We start from the raw sequence: 11,696 nt of genomic DNA on the forward strand, positions 1-11,696 counted from the left end.
CACAAAAATACAGAGATCCAATTATATTTCATTAAATAATGTATGTGTGTGTGCGTCTGTTTGTCCATCCGTCCATCTACCCAGCCCCCACCCATCCATCCCATTTGATGCATATGAGATGCAATGAGACTGAGTGGACAATGTGGAGTTGTACTGTGACATAGAGTAGTAGCGTGGGAATTTATCAAAGGACTGTGTTTATTGGACAATGACGCATCTGCAGGCTCTCTGTAAAGTGTACACAAACAAATGCATGGTAATAATGTGGTACAAAAATGACAGATTTTCAGGGCTAATCCAAAACTTTTATTCAGTGTGTTGAACATACAACTCAATCCAACGTAAACAATTTGGTGCGTGTAAAGTTACAGTTTACATGGTAAATACAGTCTCTATTATTAATACATACACGTTTGCTGTTGTTTCTGACAGCATTAGACTGATTATGATCAGAAAGCCTCTTTAAAATATCTGTGTCAGAAGACTTGAAAACGGTAGCAAATATTAATGTGATGTCATACAATAGCTATATATATTGTGTCTTACAACCATATAGGGTGGATACAGTACATAGCACATACAGTATGTAGCTAAGAGGTGATTACCTCAGCGTTTGAAAAGAAAATACACCACATGTCAAATGGGCTTACACAACCACCAATTCAGATCTCACACAGTTCAAAACAATAGTCAAGCAAATGCAGAAAGTTCTATGGCCTTTGCCACTGATGTGGCCATTTAGAAATATTGGCCTTCACTTTTGAAAAATTCAAACAGCCTGCCTCACACGCAGACATGTTAAGTTGCGGCAGTAATGGGTTGTATAGGAAGTATAGGATGTAAATAATTCCATAAATTGATGAGTAAATTGCAACGGTAGAGTCTGTGAAATGGGTGAGATTTTTTTGTGTTTTATCTGTCCTTTCTTGCTTGTCTACTTCCAAAGTACAGTACTTCCTGAAAATGGACATTATACTCTCTCAATCTCTTCATATGTTTCTCCAGTCTACATTCAATTATACAACCCCAGCCATTTCGAAGATCAATTCAGTTACAAAAGATGGAAATTCAATTGTAAAATTGATTTATATCCTCCAATCAGTAATAGTGTAAAAAACCTCACCACAAATCATGTGGTAAAATTATACTTTGTGTTATTCAGATGAAAGTGTGTTGCAGGTATGGTATCTGGTATCTACCAACGTTCTCAACACTCATTGTTCTCTGTGTAGAACCCAAGGCTCGCATATCCCGATTTTGATATTAGAGCGACTCCTTCAACTGCCCACAAGAGGGCGCCAGGAGACAAACTGAACAGACACATTTCCCAGTGAGACACCCACCAGTCAGGTCGCCAAGGTAAGAACAATGGAGCACAATGGAATGCTGAGCGGCACAAGAAGAAGTAACCAGATTCTGTACCTTGTTATGGTTACGTCACAACTCAAAAATAACTGTTTTCTCTCACTAAAAAAGCCCTCAAAAACGGCTCTCGCTTTTTCCACTCGCGTTTTTTGCTTTTTTTTTAGCCACCGTTGCTGACCATGCTAGTCAAGACGGCTCCGTCTTTCTTGGGGTCCAGGCCGAGTTTTTGGAGGTCCAGGCCCATGCCGACTAGCATCTGGAAGAGGGTGAGCTCCTGCTGGGTGGCCTGGTCCACCAGGGTGGGGCAGGTGGGGTTGCACTGGGGCCACTGGCAGGCGTCCACCAGGTGGAAGGGGCAGCCCTTCAGGGGCGTCTTGCTGTTTCGGTTGGCCTCCTGGAGACTCTTGTCCCAGCACTGTAGCGCCCGGGGGAGCGAGGTGCCTTTGACTTGGAAACTCATCCAGTTACTGTACCACGGGAGGGAGGGAGTGCAAGAGAATTGAAGAGCAAGACCGAGGGGGAGAGCGAGGGAGAGGGCAGAGGAAAGAGGGAAAGGAGGAGAGAGAAAGAGGAAGGAGGAAAAGAAGGAGGTTAGTTGGGAAAACGATACAACAAGCATAGCAGATGCGGGGGCAAGCAAGTGCATATGAGAGCCGGGGAAAAAAAGGAGCAGTGAGGAGGAGCGAGAACGAAAGACAACGCCAGTGAACCAGAGGAGAGAGAAAGATTGAGTGGCCCCACTTGTCCTGACTCCACCCCCAACGCTACACCAGCCCCTGCCCCCACCCCCCCACAGAGCCTGGTTAGCAGTTTGCCTTGGCAGCCCGCATCTCAATCCGTTCCCCAGCTGCCACCTGTGCTGATCCCCTAACACGACCGCAACCATCGACATCGTTGGCCCGCATTAGATTACCAAACTGTGAAATTACCCACCTGCCTCACACCCCTCTACGCCGTCACCCCACCCCACACACGCACACACACGCACACAAACAAGTATACACACACATACACACGCGCTCAACCCCCAGAGAGGACCGCATCCCTCTGCCTTTTAGAGCACAGCCGAGACTCCACCCCCTTGCCCTGCCATTGACCCTGACTCCCCCATGTCCAGCTGGAGAGATCCTGTGTTCTCGTGCGTGGCCCTGTACGTGCGTATATTTCAGTGAAGGTGTGTGTGTGTGTGTGTGTATGGGGTGGGCGCGTGCTCGTGTGTGTGTATAAAGGGGTGCTGGGGGGGTTAGTGAAAGTGTGAAATGGCACGCAGTGACTCGCAGAATGCGCCGTGATGGACGAGCGTGCAGAAAGAGCAGCATGAGCTCATGGGGTAAGGATGGGGTTAGTGTGGGAGGGGGAGGAGTTAAGGAGGAGGGACGGAGGACGACTGGGGGGTGAGGGCGGGGAGGGGGTGGCGGGGGGGGGGGATTGGGGGTTGAGGGGTAGAAGGGCTGGGGGGGTAGTTGATGTGCTTTTTCAGGGCAGCAGGAGTCATATGTCCTTACCTTTTAGTGATCAATGTGTGGGAGAGGCATGAGGGGGCAAAGACAGCCCTGCAAAAACAGACACACACAAGATACAGTCAGTCAAGCGAGAAGCCAAGAGAGGTACTATGTAACGCCCACTGTGTGACTTCAAGGGGGGTGAAGTATCTCAGAAACGATCTGTCTTTGCCTGAATGTTCATCTTCTCCGTCAATTGATACGTTTTGGAGGATCGTAATGTCACATTATTGTAGATATTCTTTAGCCGAATGTCTTGCTATTTTGTAACTTCTTTCCCTACCAAATCAACCATTTCTCCACAAAACTCCAGTACAGTAGAGACTTACGTCACATCTTTGAGGGAGCTCTTGAGCTCCTTGCCCAGGTTCTGCATGTAAGTCCACTGCTGTCCTGACAGAGTCTGGCCTCCCAGGTAGATATTCTCAACCCTCAGCTGCTCCTCATCAAACAACCACTGCACCACGAACAGAGGAGCTTCAGCAGAAACACACACACACAGACACACACGGACCATTTAGGGACACAACAGGCTAGTGATGCAGTGCCATTAGCAGGTTCAGTTAGATAGCTAGCTCACTTGGAGAGCACTGGAAGCTAACATAGTGTCGAGAAAAGGATTAGCGCCTTTTCTCAACACTGTGTTAGCTTAAAGCAGGGTTCTCCGATCCTGGTCCTCGAGGTGCGCTACAGCAGGGAAACATCTAAAACATGCAGGACAGCGGATTGGAGAACCATGGCTTAAAGAGCTATGAGACGGACAATTCAGACAACTGTGGATTGTTGCTTTGGTTGGAATTTCTGATATTCCGTGAAAAGCATTCGTTACAGCCAATTGTCAAGTCACGAAATCACCAATCGTGGCAGGGAAAGGGAAATGTCATTATTTAGATTTTTCATTTACATATATTCGTATTTGGTCAAAAGAAAAGAAACAGAGGTGGACCCACACTGGTCCTTGAAGGGTCAGTCTGTTCACACAACTGAGATAAGGGTTGGACAGATCACTCACAGGTCAAAGTGGAGTAGAGTTTGTGGCCGAAGAAACACTGCCACTCCTCCCCTTTCTTGTACTGCTGCCGACACGCCTCAGGCACAACGCCATTCCACAGCCTGAGACAAACGGTAAGCCACGCGCCACAGTCGAGACGTTAACAAGGTCAAGAATGTAAACCGGCTGCAGAACCAAACTGGATTCTTGTCTACTTAAGACAAACAACGTTTGGCATTACGATTCAAACGGGGACATTTGACGTTGTTGTCTCACCGCAGGCCTTTTTTGATAGCGTCTACAGGGGAGCAGGAGACACTGTCAGGGCAGTCTGGTGCCCTTTGTTGCTTACTCTCCAGGAACCAGCCAGAGTCCACCAATCCTCGAACTTGAGCCTCTGCACCCAGCTGTTCCAGCTGGCTGGACACCCTCTCAATGTTCAGCAAGACTCCTGTTCCTCCCGCACTGCAAGGGAGGAAGGAAACAAGCATTTTAAACTTGAGCCCAAATGTCTGCCATATCCACAACAGAACAAGCTCACTGCACACGTGACTGATATTCCTTGGCACTCCTGTACCTTCAATACAGCTTCTGCTAATCTAAGCCCAAATGGCTGCCACAAAATGGCTGCCAAATTACAGTGTATAGTCAGATAGTTGCTGGACATCCATTCAACATTCAGGGACAGTCCCCTGGAGGAGGAAAACCACTGAGGCAACATCGCGGCTCAGAGACCATTTGGATCCATGCCCAATTAAGCCAAAATGGCCACCTTTGACTAGCACTTGAGATGATAAGCAGCTAGGCTGTCAGGACTCCCTGTTTGTTTGTGTCCCACAAAGCATACTGCTGGCTGCTAGTGCTAACCTTGGGAGAAAGTTGGTCGTCACCAACAAGGTTCTTTAATAGACATTATGTCATTGTCCATGAGGCCCACCCAGTAAACATGTTTGTGACAGACTACAGGATGGAAACCGAAATAGACTTCCTTCAGCTCCTTTGTGTGTTATCGAAGGTGGTGTGGTGGTGGGCAGTGTGTGTGTGTGGGGGGGGGGGGGCAAGGTAGGGGTGGCGTGAAGGTATGGTTGGGATGATGGAGTCGAGGGCCAAACTGGGAGAGGCTGGAGGGACAGAAGGGGGATGGGGGGTGGAGGGGTGGGGGGAGTGGAAGTAGACGGGAGGGCTCACCTCGTCCCTGCCAGCATGACAACCTTTGCCTGCTTTATCCCTTTAGGGACGAGGTCTTTGATGACCTCACGAATGATATGGGAACCCATGAAGGTGTACCCAGCTATGAGAAACACAAAAGAGAATGTAGAAACACGATATGTTGCTGAATACCAAATCAGTTTTCCTTGACAAATTGCAATGTGAACTTCGACTTGAAAAAGGTCTTACTTGCATCGGTGTCTTTCTCCTTTTCCTTCTCCTTCTCTTTCTCTTTTCCCTTTCCTGCCTTGACAGGCGTTGGCCCCGTACCACTCCATACATCACTGGAGCAGTAGGGAATCAATCTGTACACACACACACACACACACAACACACATGGACAAGGACAAAGTTGGTTTCAACATGTCATCTCGGCTTGCAGTTGGCTTCCTCAATCACATCTGTTGGCAGATCGGGTCCCCGTGGCCATATTTGACCCGATATTAGGATCTTCTAACTGCTGATGCCATATCTATGTAGCTGGCATGCTCGGCCAGAGAACATGGAGATAAACTGAATGTTTTCCTGACGTGTGTTTGTCAGGAAATGACAGACACATTGCTTTTGTAGCTTGTCAAGCCTCGTTGGTAATGAAATGTGTTCAATTGAATATCCCCCAAGAAAGAGAATGAGAACAAGACACACTTACACAATGTTAGTGTTATACCAGTGAGGGTTTTCCTCTGCCTGGGCGGACAATATCCCAGTTCCTGTAAACGAGCAAATCAGAGGGTCAAAATGTGACAGGGGCGTCTTCAAACCAAACAGCTGCATCTCACCCCACGGTGCAGACCCCCAAACACCTGGTAGACACGTCGAAAACACAAATGACGGTGAGTTCTAAAACAAGGAAGCACCCTACCTTTGCGTGTCAGGGACCAGTCAGATGAGCTCATGAGCCGGGGGATATTTATGTACCTGGTCTCACAGGTCTCTTTGTTGTAGCAGCACCAACCCCCTAAAAATAAGACACTAATATTAGCTCCCCTCCCCTACTCACATCCGGTGCAGAGGGGGAAGACCACAACCTGTTAGTCTATTGTGGAGTCCTAAGTAGCATTGGGAAGGGAAAGGAGAGTGAGGGAGGGTCAGTTGAGGCATGCACTGCTCAGTCAGGTGAAACGTGTTTTTGGAGATGATGCAATGCATCCGGTGGCCTCTACACGCCCCATCCCCAGAATACACATGCTCGCAATTCACATAAATATCCCAAAGTGATGGAGAGGGGGCTGGGTGGGGGTTGGGAGAGGGTTGGGAGGGGGTTAGGTGGGGGTTGGGAGAGGGTTGGGAGGGGGTTAGGTGGGGGTTGGGAGAGGGTTGGGAGGGGGTTAGGTGGGGGTTGGGAGAGGGTTGGGAGAGGGTTAGGTGGGGGTTGGGAGAGGGTTGGGAGGGGGTTAGGTGGGGGTTGGGAGAGGGTTGGGAGAGGGTTAGGTGGGGGTTGGGAGAGGGTTGGGAGAGGGTTGGGAGAGGGTTGGGAGAGGGTTGGGTGGGGGTTAGGTGGGGGTTAGGTGGGGGTTAGGTGGGGGTTGGGAGAGGGTTGACGGGTGGCCTGGGCAGTTGCTCACAGAGTGACAGCCGCCGAAAAAGGGGAAAAAGGGAAACAAGATGACCACCGGTTAAAATGCCAGCGGGGACGTCGCACCAAGACAGGCTGACCTTTCGAGATAAAATTAACCAGTTGGGAGGGAGGGTTTAAATACACACCTTCCAGAAATATCAGCCATCGCTTGCTGCCTTTGAACTCCTTTAGGTAAAACCTGTGAACCACAAATAAACAGGAGATGAAGGGCAGGGAATGACTGGACCAAGCGAACACACAACCATATATGGACACGTGCTGAGCTTACATCTACCTATACGAGACCTCTTTCTCAAAAAACACAACATAAAGAGGGTGACATAATTATTAACAGATTTTCTTTGCGGCATTGTTGGTGGTTGATGCTGGCTAAGCTGAAGTTGAGAGCCTAAAACAAAATACATTTGTAAAACATTCTTGGTCCGAGTTCTTTTTTTCAAAGTATCATATCAACAATATGAGAAAAACCACTTCCCCAAGCTTTCCCGCCCAGAAACACAAGAGCATCTTACCCAGCAGCGGAGCCGTCGTTGCAAGTCACCTGGGCATTCTTGAGGAAGTGCAGCTTCATATCATCCGTGGCCTTGTTCCCTGAACCTGACTGCTGATTGGCCGTCCGAGCCGCAGAGCTCCCCTCCTTGCCTGACTCTGTCGACCCTCCAGGCCCAGAATGAGACTCTTCTTCTGGGGCATGATGAGCAATCTCACTCCCCTGGTTTCCAGACTTCTTGGATGATTTGCCACTGGGTTTGGCACTGCGGTTATTCTGGCAACAGATTCCTCCTAGCAGAAGCAGGAGAGTCAGATGGCCTAGTATCTTCATAGCCAAGCCAGCCTGGAAAAATAGAAGAGTATATCATCATTAGAAACCATTAGCATGACACCCAACTGAGCACTTTATATCCATCTTGCTAGTTCTTGCTACCTAAAGCAGATTTGGAGACGTTAAAGATGATTATTTGAATTGGTGGTTCCAAACCTCAAATAGAAAATGTACAAATTCGAAATGTAAAAGGTCTAGTCAGAGTTATCGGAAACCTTCCATTCCAAACCCAACGTACCCCTTTCCGATATCCGCCTGGAAGAGGGTTGCAGTCGAGGAAGGATGCCGAGGTCGAGAGGAGGAACGGCACTGCTGAGGACAAAGGAGACAATTGTAGGTGATGGTGGCGTTGATGACCAGGTCTTCAGTGAAGGCTTGAGGTTGGTGGTAGCCTTTATAGTACCATCATATGGATCATATTTCCTCGTATTCTCTTTGAGCTGCTGCCAGTTTACCGGTGCCGCTGACAAGGCGCACACTCCAGGGGTGTTGAAGTGAGTCAGTGTGCGAGGAGAAAAGATAACACGCGGTTTCTCTTGAACATATTTCAAGCCTTCGCTCCCCGGAACACACACGCGCATGGACGCACAAACAGACACACACGTCCAACCTCCCACCTGACCGAGGCCCACAACAAGCACCATCCCCGCCTCCACCCGCCTATCTCAACCCCCTCCCCTGCCCCCCTCCTCCAGCTTCTCTCTCTCTCCCTTCACCCCCGCCACCCACCTCTGTTGGCCTATGCTTTGATTTAAGCACGTACATTGTTGGCATACCTGCATAGTGCTTTTGTGTGGTATGTAACCTCTAGGGTCACTGGAGCGCGCACATCAAACACACTCTGACCAGAGAGCTCATGGTCCCCTTAAAGTTAACGCACGGTTCAAAATCCAACGGACGCGGACACTCCCAAGGTGTACAGAGTGGCTGACACTGAAGGTCGAGGAGGGACTCGCAGTTTTTTACCCGATTGAACGCCCTATGACCATTCACTATCAAAACCAGTGGTACGTTTAATTAAGGTCCAGGTCTAGTATGCAATGCCGACATAAACAATGAATTGATCAATGATTAGGTCTACACCGAATGTGCAAAAGAAGATTCATCGTCAAATACTTTTTTAGACAATAAGGATTACAAAGTTGATCTTAATCCATTTATATTCAGGAAAGTTCTGAGAAAAACAAGCAATCCTCAGACTATACTGAATTTGTCAACAACTCCTCAAACTATTTATGCCATGACACATTTTTTAAGAATTACAGTCCGGTAAGTCAATAAACTTTAATCTATTACCTGCACCTGTTAGTGTACACAACATTGTGTGTGACGTGAGTAGGACAAGTCTCACTCATACAAATCAAATTATGGCTTGAACTGTAATCACCCCATTACACGTTTTGTCACTCCATTTTGTTGAAATTTTGTTATCACATTTCTATGTAATAATGCATTACATTACAGCCCAATCCTTTTTGCACAGACAGTACCAGTTCAATAGAGTGCACAGCTATTGCTCGAAATTGATTTATTCAAGGAACACTACACTGCACCCGTATACTCGCCAAAAGCAAGAAATATTTTTTATAATATCAACAATTCTATACAAAATTAATTAGATACAAAATTATATATAATCTTCACAACTTACTCATTACTTTATGGGCACCTAAGGATTTTAAGAACCGAGGTTGAGTCCATCTTCCACACAAAGCCTCACTTGGCCTCTTTACCTTTTGTCGCGGAGCTCTGGCAGGGGCCAAGGATGGTCTCACAGGGGCTCCTGGACAGAAGCTTTGCCTCTGGGGGAGGCAGAGGCAGGGCATTTGAAACAGATCTCTCGTCCCCCTCCCGTTGGGATTGCTGGAGAGTGACGCACCAGGCCCAGCCGATCGCTGAGGGAGATCACGAGCCCCACGGGGCCTCTAAAATTCTCATCAATGAAATGCACACCATCCTGACGTGTCAATCAAGCTCTTAATGAGCCTGAGGGAGGCTCCTGGGCGTGCTGGGAATCTGGGACTGGGACAGAGGCAGTGTGGGGCAGACAGGAACTCATAATGGCAGTTGACTTTGGAAGGGCAGGAGAATCGGCTGGGAAGATGAGGGACTGGGTGGAAGGGGGGTAATTACAATCTACAGATAAAGCATCCACTACTTCATTGACATGCACAGTCAGAGGGTTACGGTGGGTTCATGGTTTGGTGGACGGTTGGCAGAATGTTCGTTTGACCGTGTTTTGCACAAAGAACATTGGTTCGTCAGATGACGTTCATCAAATACAATTGTTTTTTTTTGTCCTGGTGTTTTCATTTAAAGTCAGACAGTGTCAAAGACGGCAAGATGAAAACTGAGCACACAGCTCCGATCCCCTGAATCTGGGCAGGACACGATCCAATGTCATGATTGAAATCGGAAATTATCACAAGCGTCTCATATTTAGACATTAAAAGCAAAAACGTCTTTTAAAACAGGCGTTTTATGAGTTCCTCTTCTTGCTTTGGCTGGAAAGGGCATTTTAGCCTCATTCTCACATGTTTTGGGCTGCTTTCATTACTTTCAAGTGAGGCCAGAAAAAAATATGTCTGAGAGAATGTGTATGCCTACGCAAAATAAAAAGAACCCCAATGACACTGCTATACTGAATTTGATCTACCGAGCTGAACAATTTCTTCATTCCTTCATTCTCCTTGAAGTATGTAAATCCATCTTTCTTCCCAGAAATCAATGCAACAATCTGTTTAACAGATACCTCAAATAGCTGAGATACAAAAAAAAGTCGCTGTAAATCTATCACCTTTTTGCCAGACTGTCTCGAACTGAGCTCTCGAAATGGCATTGCTGCTATTTTGTTTTTCTTTGATATGGGATACAAGAGATGATTTTGTGGATAGGCCTCAGATCAATAGCAGGAGCCCCTCCATGTTTTATGCCCACGCTTGTCTCAACTCTGTGAACTGTCCAAGGTCAGTCACCCTGTTTTGCACCTCTCCAACACCACCATGCAAAAAGCGACACTCTCATCAAGGAGTCTATTACCCAAAGCCCCTTTGAACGAGAAGAAAAACATTTAGCGTAACCTGCCGCAGAATGTGAAGAGGCTGCAAAGAGCCACTGACCTTTGGCCCTGACAAGGGGCAGCGGTTTGACCCCCCGGGCCACATAAGATGCATACTTTCCGCCTAGTGTTGTTTTGTTTTTTTTCACAGGCAGCTTCAAGGTCAGGCCACTGACACCTAGATCCAGGGTGGTCCAGACATTTGTCTACAAAGCAAGTGTCAACACGAGCAAACAGGAGCAACCAAGAGCCGAGGGCCACAAGCCTCGAGCGAGAATATTTGTCGGCTGAGAGCATCAAAGCCCGGCGCGCCACAGACAATTGACATTCGCTGGATATCTCTCGACCACCACCACAACACTGAAAGGTCATGACCTCCCCCTTGTAACAAATTCAACATCGAGCAATGTGGGTGCTGGTGAGGGTTTTGGAGAAACAAGAAGCGCACGGAACCATCGCTCAGTCCGCCCGACACGACGCAGCGCTACCCAGCCCGGGGGGCCACGCGCTGGTGGCTACGATGCGTGTAATCTGACAATCTGCAGCCGCATCACCCCAAATCTCAGTTGTCACCAGCGTCGCGGGGCTTAGACCGGCAGAGCGAGCCCGCGCCATGACAGATGGGGGGGAGAGTGGCATGTTTACGAGCTGTGTGAAAGCCGGGCTCAGGAGGAGAGCGATGGGGCCCAGACCACGCCGCATTGCCAGGGCTCACCCTTCAATCAGCCCAGTCGACAGAGGGGGGGCTCACCAGGATCGGTGCAAAGTGCGCGACGGACGCTAAAGGGCCACTAGCAGGTGGAGCGGGTAAAGACAGCCCTCAAAACCAGGTGTTTGGAGGCCTCACATGTTAACCTTCTGCAGACTGCCAAAGCGTCAGGGTGATAGATGAGGTGGGGGGGGTGGGGGGGGGGTTTGGGGATGGGGGGGGTGTGTGGATGGGTGGGGGAGGGGGTGGCACTGAAACACGGAGTTGAACTTCTGGTTTTTGGAGGAGGGGAGGGGGGAGGGGGGAGGGGGGAGGGAGGAGGGAGGAGGGAGGAGGAGGGGGGGGGGGTGATGTAACAACAGAGGAATACGGTGACATGACCTAGACGTGTAGGTATGGTGCGCCGGCCCACAGGAGGTGGCATCAGATGGGGGGCATCTGCTCCCTCCCCTCCCTCCCC

The 11,696-nt window shown here is 48.7% G+C and overlaps 1 protein-coding gene across 1 annotated transcript; it reads right to left on the bottom strand.

Annotated features, from left to right (window-relative positions):
- Nucleotides 1–283: 283 nt before the first annotated feature.
- On the bottom strand, nucleotides 284–9,348 carry notum2 (notum pectinacetylesterase 2). The gene is made up of 13 exons (XM_084685950.1): nucleotides 9,203–9,348; nucleotides 7,708–7,781; nucleotides 7,159–7,481; nucleotides 6,772–6,824; nucleotides 5,930–6,025; nucleotides 5,717–5,777; nucleotides 5,257–5,372; nucleotides 5,047–5,149; nucleotides 4,135–4,323; nucleotides 3,880–3,980; nucleotides 3,197–3,344; nucleotides 2,871–2,918; nucleotides 284–1,832 (listed from the first exon to the last, which is right to left on the bottom strand). The coding sequence occupies exons 3-13, from the start codon at nucleotides 7,467–7,469 to the stop codon at nucleotides 1,526–1,528; spliced, it is 1,533 nt and encodes a 510-aa protein (XP_084542076.1). The 5' UTR covers nucleotides 7,470–7,481; nucleotides 7,708–7,781; nucleotides 9,203–9,348; the 3' UTR covers nucleotides 284–1,525.
- Between the last annotated feature and the right edge of the window lie 2,348 nt (nucleotides 9,349–11,696).

The sequence above is a fragment of the Hypomesus nipponensis genome, chromosome 21, assembly GCF_054491055.1.
Source record: "Hypomesus nipponensis isolate SF chromosome 21, ASM5449105v1, whole genome shotgun sequence".
NCBI classification, from domain to species: domain Eukaryota; kingdom Metazoa; phylum Chordata; class Actinopteri; order Osmeriformes; family Osmeridae; genus Hypomesus; species Hypomesus nipponensis.

What these genes read in the sequence shown, in the direction of transcription:
- notum2 (XM_084685950.1), bottom strand. Translation starts at nt 7,469, where the DNA reads ATGAAGATACTAGGCCATCTGACTCTCCTGCTTCTGCTAGGAGGAATC. An exon ending in TGGTATAACACTAACATTGT is followed by an intron (nt 5,373 to 5,716) that starts GTAAGTGTGTCT and finishes GTGTGTGTACAG; the next exon opens with ATTGATTCCCTACTGCTCCA. An exon ending in GCTATCAAAAAAGGCCTGCG is followed by an intron (nt 3,981 to 4,134) that starts GTGAGACAACAA and finishes CGTTTGTCTCAG; the next exon opens with GCTGTGGAATGGCGTTGTGC.